This window comes from Anabas testudineus, chromosome 21 (genome assembly GCF_900324465.2).
Source record: "Anabas testudineus chromosome 21, fAnaTes1.2, whole genome shotgun sequence".
NCBI lineage: Eukaryota > Metazoa > Chordata > Actinopteri > Anabantiformes > Anabantidae > Anabas > Anabas testudineus.
Window position 1 is genome coordinate 20,739,066 of NC_046629.1, and position 17,959 is coordinate 20,757,024.

At 42.3% G+C, this 17,959-nt stretch overlaps 1 protein-coding gene across 2 annotated transcripts in view; it reads left to right on the forward strand.

Moving 5' to 3' along the window:
* The window catches only part of LOC113173854 (inactive dipeptidyl peptidase 10), a 158,968-nt gene that overhangs the window by 58,527 nt on the left and 82,482 nt on the right, over window positions 1-17,959 (forward strand). The window contains exon 1 of one of the 2 annotated variants that reach the window (XM_026377448.1): window positions 13,707-13,954. The exons of the other annotated variant lie outside the window; for it this stretch is intronic. Coding sequence (XP_026233233.1) covers window positions 13,898-13,954 — 57 coding nt within the window. The 5' untranslated portion in view covers window positions 13,707-13,897. Of the gene's footprint in view, window positions 1-13,706; window positions 13,955-17,959 lie in introns of those variants that run through there. 2 annotated transcript variants of the gene reach the window in all.

A 17,959-nucleotide genomic window follows, 5' to 3' on the forward strand; every position in this document is an offset into this window, starting at 1 on the left:
CAAAGGTAAAACATGCGGCTTAACAGGAGCATTTACGCGTCCTCATAAACGGGATATGTGTCATTTTAAGTTGTTTCCTCTCAGAAAGGCCATTTGGAGCTCGATGGCAACAGGCACTCTGTTTTCACAAACTTGCCAGTTTAGTGGGCTGTGCGCCATTAGACTGTGAGAGAAAAGCCACTTTGTATTGCTGTAATTAGGAACCATCTAGAGTGTACCAGGGATTTAAAAATCATTTGTCCAACCATCAACCCAGGAAAAGCCGCTACAGTACGCCAATCACACGACCCAGTTCAAACCGTGAGGTAATTCGTTCGCAAAAATAAAAGTCACTCAAAAGTGGATGACTGATTAATAGGCTGGATGCCTCATTGTTGCAGTGGTGCTTTAAATATGAAAGCTTTTCGAGTTTCAGATGTGTGCCAAAGTCTGCACACATTCCTTTTGACGTAAGCCCTCATTGCCTCATTGCTCGCAATTGACAACAGCCTGATTGAAGACAAACAAATCAATATAACCATCCTTCAGTAGCTCTTTTCCCACGCGCCTATGCGCATCCAGATAGACCCCGAGGTGATAGCATCTAACATGTGGCTAACAATCTGGACTCTCAGAGAGACTGCAGCCCTGGCCTGCGGTCATCTGAATGGCTTTCCATCAGGATGGGTTATTTTCTCCACATCAGCTGTGTTGTTATCCTCCCACACAGCGCTCAGAGAGATTTGGCTGTGCAGCCGTGAAGCCTCGCTGTCTTTTTGTCTACCTTTTTGTCATTTTTTTTCTCAGTCTCCTTCCTTCCTGTCCCTCCCGCTTTTTTCTCTTTTCTCTTTTTTTCTGTTAATTCTTCCATAATCCTGTCATCTGATTCGTTTCAGATTTTGTTTCTTTTTGTTTTGACAGAAATGCCTGAATGCATTTAAGCACAATGTTGATTTCATACTAAACATGCCTCTCCTCATATTATTAGACCATCTTTTTATTTTCAACAGCGGGCACTGGGTAAGATTTTGTATTTACAACAAGTCAAGATATCACTTCCATACTGTTTAGAGTCATCAAGGCTGTAGTGAAGCACATGTCACTATGTTTTAACTGATATTGTGAATTATATAAAAACAGAAAAATCCAATCAGTGGCTGTTTGATGTCTAGCAACAGCAGTGAACATTACACAGCCACAAACTATTTTTACCTTGTGTGAGGTGGAGGTGGAGGTTGGACTCTCCCACAGGACTGAAGTTCAGTATAATACCAATGTCATGTTAATGTGACCAGTATTGTGTATTGTGTCATATTTAGTAAGCTTATCCATGTTTACTTAATGCATAAACCTAACTCAGATGTTTTTTTGCCTAATCCCAACCAAATCACTTAGTTTGCACATTTAACTTAGCTTTTTTGTGATATTTAGATTTTGTTTTATTCTTACTTTCGGGATAGCACCTTAACCAGGTGTGCACGCTCCTTCTAATGCCATATCTTTATTTTTTCATAGTAAACCACGTTCAGTTGAATAATATGCTTTTTTCAGACTAAGCCACCCCCCCCCCCCCCCCACAGTGCACATTCATTATATTCTATTGTGGTTCACATTTTCTTCACAAGCTCCATCAGTGCCACCATAGCTACCAATCAGCTGAATAATGTCCAGCCTGACTCATTCCACTGAGTCTGGCTGAAATGTCAGCTAAATTAGCAGCCGTTGTACCTGCAAGCATCGGTAGCAGGAGGCTATAAAGAGTGGGGAAAAGATGAAGCTGAAGGAACAGATGAGGCATAAATTCACTGGACTGTACCCTGTCACCTTGAATAAAGAGGCTCATGCTCATTCTGACAGGACTGGGTGGACTGATTTCTTCTGAAGGGTCTAGTAGAGAGCCCCTCCTGCTTCTGCTGTAGACACTGGCCCACTTAAAGGCCACTGGTGACTTTCTATCTGGGCTATCATTGATCCCAAGGCAGTTGCAAGTTAATGTTTGAGCTAGCTTGGGATAGCTTAAAGCCAGCCATCTCTGGTAACACTGATCCTCACTGATCTCATCTGCTCCCTCTCTTCATCTCTCTCTCTCTTTCTCTTCCCCTCTGAACAGCATTCCCAAAGGTAAAAAGTTGGCTACTAAAATTCCACCCATGTCTGAGAAGAACATGCAGCTGTCTTCTGTTAGCTCTAACTATTAATTCCTTAGAGGGTTGTATGTGGAGGACTGTGCATAAGTTGGTCCTTGAGGGACCACAGTGTTGCAGTGCATAGATGTGAATAGGAAATCATTTGAATTTTGTGTAGTCTTACTGAACTGCATGTATTTTTAACTGCGTTCATATTAAAAATGATGATTTCAAATAATGCTAGTGAACCTTTAGTGCTGGTTGTTTAAGGTGTGCATGCTATACAAATGCTTTCATTACTCTTATACTTGTTCTGGTGTAGCTGTTCCAGTCACAGTCATCTTTAATACATGATGCAGAACATAATACAGATGCAAAAATGTTGTAAAATGTCCTGTTGTGTCCACCAAACAGGGAAGATGGACTACTTTTGGTGTCAAGGTCAGGATATCCAAACTGGGTAATGGGGTCTCTACAGATGAGAAGGGCCAGACGATATATTTAGCAACATGCATTATAAGCAATGTATATACAGAAAAAAAAACATACCCCTTTTTGTACATATTAAATAAATACAAATAGGATAAGGTGATGATTAGGACAAAAACTGAGATCTAGACTCCTATTATATGTCTAACATTACTTAAATGTTTTGACACAGTTAATAAAGTTGTTTTAACATTCACACAGCAATTTCAATGTTTTTTTTCTTTTCATTCAAGCCATTATTTTCCTATCAGTGAATTTCTATTTGATCCTTAACTGTGAAGTACCTTAGGTTGTAAAATCCATTTCAATAGCTGCACTATTAGGAAAACAAAGAAAGAAAGAAAGAAAGAAAGAAAGAAAGAAAGAAAAAACTCACCCCCAAGGACAAGAAGTGCAGCATTTTCTGAAAAGTAAATATAAATATCAAACGCTACTTTAGAACTAATTCAGATTTACTGCTATGCTGATGTTTCAATTAAACCAGAGCAAAACTAAAGCTTCACCAACTATTAATTTCACCTCCCATGGGCTGTACATTTGCACGAGAACATGCAATTGTATCCAAGTGCCTGAATTTAATATAAGGACTCAAAAGCAATTGGTGGAGGTCAGAAGCCCCTCAGACCCCTAATGAGCAAATTAGGTCATTTTTTTATGTGGTTTAATGAAGCAGTGATGCATAGTTGGAATAGGAGCCTGTATAATATTGCTAATGTTTGATTAAACTAGCTGTATGGTGCTGTAGCCTCATGTTAAGACTGTTTATCCTCTTCACACTGGTGTTTCTATCCACCCTGAAGCTACAGATCAATTTGTTACAGTTGCCTATGAAATATTTAAATCCCCAGTCAAGTATATTTCCTGTTTATCCTTTGGTTCTACAGTATATACACTGTGTGATAAGTCAGAGATGTGGGAAGTGTCTATAGATTTCCTCAAAAAATAGATTTTCAAATCCTGTTATATCTTAGTGCCACAGGAAGTGTTTTCACTGCCTGTGTAAAATTTCGGAGGCATCCCATTATGCTACGGCATTAAAATAAACCAGGTTTTACCTAATCACCTCGGAGCCCGCCAGCGTGGATATAATGACACATACTCATGTTCTGCATAACTCGTGTCAGTGATTAGGATGACTTTACACAGCACATGCTGCCTGGGCTTTTCTATGGAGCGGATGAAACGTCTCACCCAATGTCAGCGAATGCCTGAGGGCCTCGAGAGCCCCTGTGCTCTGTAGCCAAACGCATTTCCCGCCGCTGCTGATCCACAATGAACAGAATGCAGGAACACGCTTTTTGAGGAACTGCTGAGTGCTTCAGTCCTGCTACATGATCGGTCGAGACTCTTTGTTCGGAGAGGGAGGGCTGGAGCTTCTCGTTACCCCCCCTCCCCCTCCATCTGCAAACACCCAGAGGCTCTATTGATTTTGAATATGCTTTGTGTCTCCACTGGCTGAATGCATGCATAATTTGCCTTTATTTATGTCTTGGGCAAAGGCATACAGTATCTATGTGTTTTTAGTGTATCTATACTGTATTCTTGAAGAGGTTTGGTTTTAGAGGGAAAGGTCGTGACTACTGCAAGAAAGACGGCACCTGGAGAAATGTACATAGTGCAATAAATAGCTTGTGAGTCCCAAGTATTATTACTAATGTATGTGCATACAAGCAGTTTATCCATATATTTAAATACTAACTACTTTTAATTACTTTTTATTTTAAAATTGTTAAGTCACCCACCAGTACCGCAGCAGTAGTACAGTGTTTTTTCCATGGGAACACTTGAGAAGAGTGGATGTCTGTAGGTCTCTTGCTTGACCATGTTACCTGTATTCTAAATAAATCCTCTACATAACTACACAGAAACTATACGTGACTCAGATTTCATTACAAACTTCAGTCGTCTTATCACCTGTACACAAACTCTATGTGCATGTCAGCAGGTGTCTGATTGAACTGCAGCTGAGAGTCGGAGCTAGTGTTGCCTTCCTCCCCGCTCCGGGCGACACCCTCATTAGGATTTCATTCAGCTCATCTGACACACCCCTTGACGATATCAACAAGCACAGTGGGGAAACACAGCAGCAATAAATGAATTACATTGACTCCAAAATGAATGACGTTGCAATGTCAACAGCAGGGCGCCTCGGTGCTGTGTAATCGGAAGCCCTCCGCATAAAATTGAATTTCTGATTTATTATTTGCTGGATGGAGCGCATCATGTTTCCCTGCCAAGATTAACGCAGGGTGCAGTTCAGTGTGATGTACATTTGGCCCTTGATCAGTCCACACGACATTTACCTTGTCTAATGATATGATTACAGTTAATACTTTGACACACTGTCAAATATTAAAACACATTTCACACATTGAAAAATATTACAATGATCAAGTCTTGGACTCTTTAGCCATCCTTCATCTGGAGGATATTTTTCAGTTCATGTGAGGACATAATGTATCGGTTGCTCATGTTATGAAGGTTGCAGTTTTTCTCCTAAGTTTTGTGGACTACAAGTTTATATTCACGTGCTCTCCTATAGGAAGCAAGTTAAAAGTTACTCTTTTATTTCTTTAATGATCACTATATAGTTAATCAGCTCTGACACACATCTCCTTGGTACACATTTTAAAGGTTAAACGCGTTCCTCTATTGAGCAGTATTTGACTTAAAACAAAGGTGAGTGGGAGATATTTTGATGTTTTGATCCTTATGTTCACTCTCTGGATCACGATGAAAGGGGCTTTTGCTGGTCATTTGGTGTATTTGATGTTTATGCACCGCAGGCAGATCATTTGAAAGATAGTTTTTGAGCAAATCGACTATTTTGATGTCATAAATTATTGCACTGGGATGCTTCATGCAGATGTAGCAAATAGACCAATACTAAGAAGGGCACTCATCTGAATGACTTTATTAGTTATGTATTAGTTATTTATAATTATTGTGTGAGATTTGTAGCCGAGTTGCAGTGCAAAGGATTTTCAGGCTCTTTTTGGCCTGGATTTTGTGAGTCAGGCTACTTACAAGCTGTCTTATCCTGCCTATCTGTTGAGGTTGCTGCATGAAGGTTACTACATTTTTGGAGTCTCCTTTCACTGAGGCTGCCATGTTACACTGCCGTGCTCCTACAGTATGTCATGTGTAAATATAGTATGTCAAACGTAATGCTACAGCAATATTTACATAACTAATCAGTGAAGGTAAATTATTTGTGTTTGCATCATTCTTCCTTTATTGTAATTTAAAGTATATTGATTTAAGTCTCACGCTAGTGCTCATTTGAGACAGCACACATTAGCAGAGCAGAGGAGGAGCAGCCCCAGTGCAGCTACACTAGTCTCTACACATGCAGCAAAAAGTGTAGGTCACCTGGATGGACACTCAATATACAGTCGCTGTCATTGAGCACATAGACCGATAGGCTCTAAGTATAAAAACACACTTCAGGCCTCATGCAATTATGTAGTCTAGAAAAATTTTGAAGGGGTTGACAAAGGGGTGACATAAGGTTCAGGTCGGGTGGCCAGGAGAAGTGATGGGAGGGGGTTAGAATGGCTCTGAGTGAGGTCAATTCTGCTGTGCATGTTAGTCACAGTGCCCAGCGTGTAGCTTAAAGTCTAGACTTTGCTGTTCGCAGAAACGCCAACCCTGAGCAGCATCAGTTATTAACAATTGATTCATTGGTCAGGGGGAGTCCTAACCCAGCCGCTTGCTTTTTTTTTTCTTCCTTCCAAAATGAACCAATAAGATAATACCTTTTTCAGAAAGACCAAAACAACGGTCTGTCACTGGAAGCATGTTTGGCACAGCTGAAAAAATGATGGTTGAAACACCTCCTGTGGAGACAGGCAGAAATATGGATGCTAGTTATGAGAAAACTTCTCATTTTTTTATCCTTTTCATAATTTCTGAGACACTTCTGTATTTGTGGCTTCTCTTTACTTCAAGCGTGTACATGAAGAATGCCAAGAAAGAAAAAGCTACTTTTTATTGGGAATCCGGGGTGGTAATATTCGTCCCAGTCAGTAGCTCTAGCTGTTGCTATAATAATGTGATGTGCTGAATGTGGAGTTGCTCCGGCTAAGCCACAGTGGCACACAGCGGAGTTTGGTCATGAAACTTTCACCAGCGGCCCGGTGGCGTGGAGTTCCTGAATGTCTGCACTAAATTGCCCCAGGGTCATAAATACTTTATCAACAGCAGACACCTCAGCAAAACACCTCCCTGGGGCTCTCTTTCCCTCTCACTCTGTCTCCATACCTCTCTCCCACCTTCCTTCTCTCTCCTCCGCTCCTGCCTCTCCACCCACACACCTTCCACATCTCTGCTAGTTAGTTTAAAGCATTTCACCCTCTCAACTGCACACTTTCTCTGCCTTATACTGTAATTCACACTTCACCTTACCAATTATAATGTATCATAGTCTCCCATAAAGGTACTTTTTTGGCTCTTTATTATAAGAGTAGCATATTCCCTTACTGTCAAAAGAGTACTAACAAGGACCTTGTCTCCTTCTTCTTGTCAATTTGTTGAAAAAAAAAAAAAAAATCTCCAAAGCAAAACTCTAATCTTATATCTTTTAAAATGCTGTCTTTGATCTCACGCCAGCAAATCAGCCCAACCTGTTTAACTTTAATGTCATCACCTTTATTATCATAGCGCAGTGCCGTGGTAGCATTTCAAACACCAAGAGTGGGGTTCGCTCAAAGATCCTCAGCAGACATTAAACAAGCTGGGGAATGAGCACATCTCGAGCAGACCGGGCTCAGTGTGAAGTGGAGGGAAATAGCAGGCACATCCTGCAGCAATCCCACTGCAATCAGAGTAACTGTAACTCTGCTGTATAAGTAGACAGGAACCCAGCTGTGAGTGCGCGGTAAGTCATCATTCATGAACGCACATGAAATACAGATGTTCCCAATTCGCATTCATCTCTCATACTATGAATAGAAAAGTGTCATGTGTTGTACTCTTTTAATGTTAGTCTTGTTCGTGTTTCACTGCAAGCAATTTTAAAATGACTTTAAAGTTACAAGGTGCAATATTTGGAAATAAAGCTGGCGGTAGCATGAGACGCCAAATCAATGCACTCTGCTTGGCAACACTAGGCCTTCAGGTATCAGTGTTATGAAATCGCAATAAATAAGAATCTGCAAACCAGTCAAGCAGAAATATTTGGCCTTCGCTGACTGGTTAGAAGAGGTAATCTCGCTCAAAACTCTAGACCAAAGGAGACAATATTTGAAGAGTTGAAAAAAGTTAAGTTCATATAGCAAGTATATTTCTCACTCTTAAGCTTGTGCTCTTGAGCTGTGTTCTATGATCTTTCTGGGGCGAATGATCATGCATTCATCAGTTGATCGCCAGTGGGTCTGTTGGTAAAGCAGAAGTTGATGAACTGCAGACTCAGTGGTTGGAGGTATCCTTGGACAATACACCAAACGCCCATAGTAGTACCATCCAAATTTTTATGGATCAGCAAAGTTTCTTATTTTTCTTATTCTTATACCCTGAAAAGGAACAGGTAAAAAAAAAATTTATAAAAACTCCTTGAATTGAAATATTTCAATGACATGCATGTCCACAATGAGTGTTCATACCTTTATCATTATAATTTCTTATGTGTTTTGTAATAATGACTTTAACAAGTTCTCCAACCTTCATGTCCATATAGATTTTTTGACCCCTCATATGATCCATGTGAGAGCTTTGCCACAACGTATGGAGGCACTCCTCTGTTGAAACTGCACCCCGTTGTGTGCCAGGCGCCGATATAGCAGCTTCCATTTTCTAACAATGGCACCAAAATACTAAAAAAATTGTGCAGTGTGCCAAAATGCCACACTTCACTCTAAACAGTCCAAAATGGTAAACTACAACTGCAGCTGTGATTTGGTTGGGGTTAGGCATAAGGACATCTGGGTTAGATTTAGCCACTAAATTAACATAGGATTAGTTAAAATGTAGAAAGTTGCCCTAAAAAGTTTTTTTTAACTTTACATGGCATATGTCGCATGACTGGTATGGTTATATGTATATGTTGGTCAATTTGATACAAATGTTTAAGTAAGCCTAAAAATAGAGAGTTTCAATCTATTCTCTCGATTAGATGTATCACTAACAGGTATGGCTGGGTACTGACATGTGATGTAAGGGGGTACGGACACACATTTGTCCACATCTTTTGAATGCATCATCACGCGTCCTTATGTGTCCCCATCAACAGGAAATTACATCATCAGTGCAGGATATGGTGGTTGTTTTGGTAAAAGTGTATTGATGCTCAAAACAAAAAAAAAATAATTAAGAAATATAAAGATTATGTGAGTAGTTGGTTTGCCAGTGAAACTAAATACCTATTTCTATTTGACCTGATGAATCTGTCCAAATGAAACTTGATGAGTGCTATTGTAAGTGCTGTTTTGCTAAACACATAGCATCTTATACTGGAAATGACATACGTGCATTTATCCCAATAGTTTGTAACAGACAAGCTCACAATTCTGAAGATCATCATAGAGACCAAGTAATGTACATACAGCCTTTACCTACATGAACCAATCGATTAAAGCTTATGAAATAAACAGTGTTTATCATCCAAACAGGTCCAACGTGTGTATCTGCCCTACTTCCAAACAGGCAAACTCCATTAGTCTCTCTCAGAAAGTAGTACACACAAGCAAAGGTTAAGAGGAATTTATGCTAATAAGAACTGCACTTATGCTCTCAACACACCCACAAAGAGTGCATCTATTTTTTTATTTCCAATGTTCACCTCAAATTCTATGTCGGAGCCAGCTGTTTTGTTGACCTTCAGAGATGACCAGCCCGTGCTATTTGTACTGTGTTTACTTCAAAATAATTTCACATCTTTGACATTCTTAGGGAAGAGCGGGTCAATCACAAGATGTCGATATCTGAGCAGCAGTATTTTGGACGAGACATGTTAAGTCTGCTCTAAGTGCCAAGACTGTATGAAGGTCTGTTGCTGGCATTTCTTCCGGTTCCCTGACATATTTGATGGGATGTACTCAGTGTTGTCACTGTGTGGTGGAGAGTGGAGTGTTCTGCTTTCTGACCGAAGACCAAATGCCCTATTTTATGGTTTGAAATGGTTATTAACATCAACCTTGGGTTTGTCCAAAGTTTGTTTCATGGCAGCTGGTTTTTGGTTGCTATCATTAAAAAGATTATCTACTAAGTTGGCGTTAGCATCATTTTCAGACCCAGCTTTATGAATTGAGGCATTTTAGTTACAGTACATTAACATTACAGTAAATAATAACAACAACACCTGACAGTTGTGAGGGGTTGGGAATAAAAAAGGGTGTAACGCGACTTTCTGAAACCTTATTCAAACAGCAATTGCTCAACTTTGGGAGCTTGAACTAGACTCAGCCGGCCTGTCAAATCCATCTGGCTGCAGTAAAACTCAACATCTCGCTGAGCAAACTCAGCGTTTGAAGAATGTGGAGGGTGCTGTGTCTTTTTCATGTGCTGCAAACATTAACATTGGCTAACTAGCTAACTATCTACACCAGTAACCCAATAACACTTCCATGAAAAAGAGCTCCTTGTCATTAACTAACTGTAGCAGTTTGTGGGGGTGCAGATCAGTAAATAGCCCATTAACAGCTTTTCCTTCTTGTTTTTTTTGTGCTTAGCATGAAAAACTTCTATGACACGTTCCTTCTGTTCTGACCTTTTTTTTCCACCCACTGGAAGAAATAGCAAATATTTGCCCTGGTGCCGCTAAGAGGTAGATCCAGTGCTGACTGACATAACAGCTGAAGCTGCAAGAATCCCACCGAGATATATATTGTGTGCACCCTTATACAAGAGATTTTATACAAGAGAACCAAAGCATCTGGGTACAAGTATTGCTGTTAGAGAGAAGTAGCTATGCTAACTAAATTATTGGGCCTGTTTCTCATAACAATGCAGCTGCAATAGCAGCACTGAGTGGTGCCTTAGGCTGCCTTGGACCAGCTTACTTCTCAAAGTGGATTGATTACCCTTGTCTACAAAATGGAGCACACCGATCGATGTGGGCCTTTATTATAATACAAGCTGGCTAGTTTTTCAGCACTGCTATATTCTACTCCACTCTTGTCTAATGTGATCTGGTCTCTCCCGTGGAGACTGATGACAAATTACAGACAAAATCCAAGTGCAGATGCATCCATATGGGGGCACGAGGAGGCGCTGAATGGTCTGATGAAAATGATGGGAGAGGGAGTGGATTCTATGGTTTTAACACTCGCCATGTCTCTTCTTATGATGCTTGACAGTGCTTCACATCAAAATACCAAAAGAGGGATTATTTAAAGATTATTAAGAGGGGTGTTCAACACACTTTATATACAGTAGGTACAGTATGTACTGTACAAGTACAACTTTGTGGTACTTGCAGTGTTTCTATTTTTTCTGACAATTTCAGTTCTATCTCATATCCAGAGTCTAATAGAAACTATAATGAACTAGTAAATGATGATGAAGTGGTACTATCTTTCGAAGTACCACTACTACTTATAACAGAGTGCATTTTAGGCAGGACCTTGTACTTCCGCTGTACTTCTCCTTATATCCACTGTCCATATTTCTACAAACACAGAAACCAAAATGGAAACCCTTCAGTTTAAGAATCTGTTCTATTTCATTCAGTTTGTTTATTCAATTTATCCTCCTCTGAGAGTTTTTTTTTTTACTATGGTTTGAAGTGTAATCAGTAAACTGGAGTTAATTTCAAACAGTCATTTGCTGCAGATCGGAGATGAATGCTTAAACAGGGTCTGGTGGAGAGTCCCTGACAGAATGAATGATTATTCCAAGATGCACCACTGTCTTCTTCATCATTGTCTTGCAGAGTTCCGAGTTATCGCTGCACACAACAGTTGTCTCCAAAATCCACAGCACAACCTAATTCTGCACACATTTCCAGCAGTGTGCAGTGTTAGCGTTGGAAAGGTGCCAGAACAAAGGTGCTTAAAACAATCAGTATGCAGATATAAAAAGGAAAAGAACTTCTCCAACAATGTAATGCAAGGGAGAAATGGATAAGCTGCTAACGTGGAAAACATGAACTGAGATTGTATACGGTGGTGGAAGAGCTGCACAAACACAGTGACAACCGTTCAGTTTGATGAAAGAAACATTTTGTGCCTGTGTCATTACTGCTGGGGTACCGCTGTGGTGAAACATAATGGTAGAAGGTAGATATACTTAAATACTGTACTTTGGTATAATATGGATTATCCGTGGGGTAGCTCCACATGATGATCAAACACAACAAAGTTACAATTAATTTCATATGTACTGTTCTGAAATGTGCAGGAGTGGTTTGTAATCATAAATGATGGCCCCACTAAGTGCAAACTGGATGGAATGGCATGTTGCTGCAAAATGCTATGGTCACGAGCTAAGCACCTTCAACGCCACCACACGTCCTTCTCCATGTTTCACACTGGGAACCACACATCCAGGAACTGTCTGTTTACCCAATCTACGTCAAAAACAACACAGTGGTTAAAACCAAAAATGTCAAATTTGGACTCATTAGCCTTTCAGATTACCTTCCTACTTCCTAATTCCTAAAGTGATGGAATTAGAATGATCCCAAAAAATGATGGACTGTCTTTATTGTAGTAGTACTAATGGGGCTATTGATTCTGTACCCACCTGTCTTCTGCACAAGACAACTGATGTTCTAAAAGACATTTAGAAGGCAAGAAATGTCACAACTGAACTCTTGACAGGGCAGTCTGTGGACTGAGAAGCAGTAGTAGATAACTGATAGTGTTGTAGTGTATTATGGCTGAGACAGGTCATAATTCATGTTGATGCTCAACATGTTCAATAATATATAAGCACGTTGCAAAGGTGTTAAGACAAAGAAGTGGAAAATAACATAAAATCATGTAAGATGCAAACACCTCAGATCTGTGTCTATATACCTGTATGAATACCTGTACTTTGGTTTGTGTGTGTGTGTTTGTGTGTGTGTGTGAGAGAGAGACTATCACACCTCCACAAATCCTAGGAAAAGTGATAATTCACTACAAAAGTCAAACACAGATATAAAATATCGATCTTTGTCTGGCAGAGGCATTAAAAAGCTGAGCCGAATACCTCAGCCTGCCGTTCGGTGTCTGTGTTGACAGTGCGTCTTCAGCATTGTGGGCTTCCAGCTCCATAAAGCCTCTGACCGCAGACAACACTGCTCTCTCATAAGCCCGGCGTTGAGTTTGATATAGGGGCGGGTTCGCAAGGGGTCATTTCACTGCTAACTGCTCTCTAACACCAAGGCACTGGTTAGTTTTCTTTTTGGCCCTGCACGTAGGGGCCTTTTTTATTGAGCTCCTCGCTTGGAGCCGAGTTCCTGTATAACACAACAACAACAACAACAACAACATCTTCAGCTGGAAAGCAGCCGTCCTCACTGAGGGCTGTGGCTGCTAGAAGAGCAGAGCTGGCCCAGTGAATCCGCAGGGGGAGATGGAGACGAACGCGCGGCGGGCTTTCAGCACCGCGGACAGCTCCTGCGCGGCTCCGGCTCAGCCTGGACATGCAGCGGGGTTTCAAACGCTGTCACACGGCGTGAGGAAAACAAGAAGCCCGCCTGCCAAGCCGCGATCTACAGTACAGGCAAAGACAAGTCTGCACTCAACACATAAACGATTTCTTTTTTGGATCCAGCAAAATGCACCCCCTCTCCACCCCCCCCCCCCCCCCCTCCCGCCCTCTCAGGAAACCATCACAAGACCACTTGAACACCCTCCACCTCCACCCATTCCTCCTCCTCCTCTTCCTCTCTCTTATATCCCCTGACCCTCCAAAATACCAGCATCCCTGAGAGTAGACAGGCGGGAGAGGGAGAGAGTTATCGAGTCCCAGCACTTCCTCACCCAGACGCACCAGAGGAGGAGGCAGGAGCTGGTAAAAAATGTGAGATCACTTCGGGTTTTCTCGGTTCGATAACGAGCGCGCCCTAAACTCTCCTCCCTTTTCCTGGAGGGGTGGTGGTAGTGGTGGTGGTAGTGTTGGGGGGGGGGGATGTGATGTGATGTGATGTGAACGCACACGGCGGCGTTGGCTTCTCGTCAGACGCTCTCCAAGACCTCGCAGAGATTCAGTCGTGACGGATCCGTCCCTCCGCTGCTCTTTAAGATTCCGCATTTTTTTTTTTTTTCCTGTAGTGACAAGACGGCGCTGCTGCCCGCCGCTCTTCTCCCGATTCCTCACACATTAAACCGTTTTTCCCCCTTTGGATAAACCAAGTTTGGTCTCACGAGGAGTTTACAATGACAGCTACGAAGGAGCAGCCGAACCAGAGACCGAACCAGCCGCCGCAGGATGAGGTGGGCAACTGGCTTTCTGCTCTTTTTGACTTGATCTGCACTTTGCTCATGTGCATTACGCCAAACTCTGTAACATAGCGTGCTGTGCAAGGTCAGCTCTCTCTCTCTCTCTCTCTCACACACACACACGCACACGCAGCTCTCACATTTAGCTTTTTCTTTGGACCTATTTGCTTAAACGCCCGCTGACCGCAGGTCCCGCTCACATAGACAGTGACGGCAAATGTGGCAAACCGCCATCAGTTTGTTGGTTGTTTGGGTTTTTCGGTACAGATGACGAGGGTTTAGTGAGAGAGAGGCTGATTCAACTTCGGGGAACGCACATGCCAAAATATTGAAAACAATCTAGCAGTCGTCAAGCCGCTCGCGAAGCTCAGATGTCAGCTGTCAAGACGAGGTGACGGAAACCGCCGAACGCCGCGGGCACATGCACAGTCAGTGGAGAGTGGGGGGGGGGGGGGGGGACTGCGCAGGGCGCATTGTAATTCAGCCGTTGCCTCCTGTCAGCTGCCCCTGACACCTTGAAAGAGAGCGGCGGTCGTGGAAATTCACTTTGTGAGATGGTTTAAAGGCGCAATATGCGCATTTTTTTCCTTTCCACACGCGCTCACTGGGACTTAGAACAGCGCTCATGGCTAATGTTGGCACCTGGAGAGGAGAGGATGCGTGTTCCCTTTTTAGACACCTTACAGGTGGCGTGGCGCACTGCAATGCTTTTTTTTTTTTTTTTTTTTTGAAGGTTTGAGGAGAATGAGATGAGGGTCTTTGCCAGGACTGGCGTGTTCAACTTGTGTTTGCGCCACACGGCTGAGCCTCCATCTCCCCCCCAAATGAGTGATTCTTCTTCTATAAATGTTAGTATTCCTCCAGGCACGTGTAACCTCCGTGTGTTTTTCTTTTTCTCTAACAGAGTGGCTCTATGAATGATGCAAATGTCATCATCTCTCACGGTGGGCCTTCCTGTGAGAGCGTGCCAAATATATTCTGGGTGCTCTTAATTGAATTCAGCCGTGTAGCCCTATTATTCTAAGAAATCAAAAACCTCTGCCTCATAATTGAGTTTCTGTGCCTGAAATATTAGAAGGCCTCATGAGATGTGGTTGAAATCTGATCGTTAACAGCGTTCAGTGCACTCTCCTCCATATAAAGCTCACTGAATACTATCCAGTGGCCCCGGGGCTGTTTGGATTTCATGTTTTTGTGTGTGAGCAGCATCCACTGCTTAATTAGTGATGATACTGTGCTGTGAGTGCATCGTAGACGTGAGGAGATGTGGAGGATGGTTGGAGGATGTGTGGCACACACTGATCAGCCACAACATTAACACCCGCTGGTTTGAACGTTGTGGTGTGCAGGGGTCACATCATGGGCAAAAAAAACCTAATGCTGTCAAAACACACAATGCTTCAAAGCTTGTTGCATATGAGGCTGCAGAGCTGCAGACCAGTCCTACAGAGTGGGACGCCTGTCTGCCCCAACGTTAATTTAAGGTTGTTGTGTTTGGAGAACTACAGAAATGAAAGATATGTGTGACCAGCACATCGGACATGTTCGATCATTCAATGTCAGACCATCAGCTCGAGTTATTGGGTTAGATCGTTAAATATGCATTGGCATCACGTCGGCAGGCACTGAGCAGCGCTGGGCACTGTCTTAGCAGAACCAGTGCTATTACTGTCCCAGCCTGTGTCGACCCGGTGTCTGTGTAGATAGCTCCTTGGCAGGCGCCTCAACAGGGTTATCCTTCATCAAAGTTGCACGGCCATGCTGAGAGAATTACAAAAAGGAAGGAACAGAGAGGCATCTTTAAATAACAGGTGAAGGAGAAAAGTGGAAGCTGAGCTGTTGGTGGAGGATCAGAAATGTTCCTTTTTCTGGGCTCTTTTTATAGCAGAGGTTTGCTTTTGCCACAGCTATTGTTGGTGCATGGAAAGGGGTTTTTCTTTTGTGCTTCAGTCAGTGTGGTGACAAAATGTGAAAATCTTGCCAAACAAATCACATTGTTGGGAACAGTAAGGCACAAATCCATAAATCTCCTGCTTAAAGATTTCCAGTATTTAGTCCAGTTATAGAGGTACCCGACCTGTTTGTTGTTTAGCATTGAACCAGCAGCTGGAGCTCCAAGGAAAGTATATTATAATAGCCTTTATTTTCAAGTATGCAACATTCATATGGCACAAGGTCAGCGTGGACAAGAAGGAGTCATTCAGCATATGACTGCTGCATTGAGAGAGGATTGACAGAAATATTATCCATTAATGTGATTTGTTTTCATGAGCTGGATTTCAACAGTAACTAAAAGTAACTTTTAACCAGTACTTACTCAAGTGAAACTGTCCCTCAAGCTGTTTTACTTAAAGGGGATTTCTTCAAATTTTACAAATTGAAGTCTGGTGCGGTCTAACAGAGCTGAAGACCTCATGTTCGCTTGGAGTTTTCTGGCTTGAGGCTACAAATTCTGCTTCTAGCATAACGATCCTGAATGTCCCATCACCGGTCACAGGTTAGCAGTGGGGTAATTTATTGGGCTGGTGCCAGAGCAAAAGTTCTGGCATTGAATCCACTTGACTGAGTCCTTTTAAACAGATGTTCAGATTATAAGTTGACCTTTATTTAAACTTCGATTTTATACATATGGCAGTGTGTTCTTAATATGACAAACTAATATGAAAAAAAGATTATATCGCAATATATTAAATTATAACACCTGTATTATGATTTTTTACCACAGCCTGAGCTTAACAACTCCATCGTGGAAGTGAGCAAACACAGCTTTACCTGCTTAAAAGACATTGTATGTGTCTCACCATGTTGCCCATGCTGAAGAGGCTGACTGGGAACACTGGCGCACTCTTGGCAGTGAAACTGTACAGTGTGGCCAATTCGTCTTTAGTTTCACTGAAACAAAAACCTGAGAACAAGCTCGCTCGTTTGACATTGGCTGGTCTCAAGCTGCTTTGTTGCCTCCTGTAACCACAGACATAACACAAGCTGACTGAAAGCTTGACCTGTGTGAGTGACCTCGCGGTCGGCCCAGACTCTGTGCAGACAGCGGGGCGTGTAGACTTACCGGCCGGGCCTGGCACAGTGTTCTCCTTCGCTTTGTTAATGAAGCTGTTGCTGCCTATGCTTGGGACGAAAGGCGAGCGATAGGAAAAATAGATGTCAACCTTAGTGTGAGCAAGAGGAGCAGGTTGACATGCTGTGATCCTGTGGCCCTGAGAAAGTGTAATTCACACTAATGGAGAAAATACCCAGGATGCTGCTGCTCCTGCTGCTGCTTCACAATGACTTGAGAGAAGGTTAGAAAGAGCTGACTGAGAATGACAAGAAGAGACAAAGGACAAAAAATTAAAGGGTGAGAGGGAACAAAAAGAGGAAATTTAAAAGGTAGCATGAAGGGGAGGAGGTTGAGTAGAGTAGGGGAAGTGCAGAGGAAAGGAGAGAAGAGGTGGGAAGGCAGGAAAGTGCACCGGTGTAAATAGCCGATTGATTTAAAGAGGAGGATGAAGATGATGATGGGGAGGAAGAAACAAAGTGGGAAGAAGAGGTGCTGAGGCGAAGATGGGCTTTGACTAACACACAGAGGTGGGAGTGGGAAGTGTGGGGCCGGGTTTTGACTTACACGGGTTTTTGTGGCTTTATCGATACTAAGTCATCAGACAGTAACTCCAAAATGGCTCATGGGAGAAATAATATCGATAGAGATATAATAACAGTATATCAAATCACGACGTGAAAACCATTTGTCTCTGACAGTGATGAACGTGCAGAGAATTATGAGCTGAGTTTGGAGCTCCGCAGAGCTTCAGAGGGAGTTCTGTTCTGTCCGCTCTCGGTTTGGCTCCCAGCAGAAGAGGGAACCACTTCTGATCAGCTGGTGAACAGAATGGGACGTACAGGAATATATATTAAAGAAATGTTTCTGTCAGGAGGTAAAAACAAAACAGAGCTTGTTATTGTGAGAACAAAAGTTATAATAATCCAACATTAAAGACGTAATTT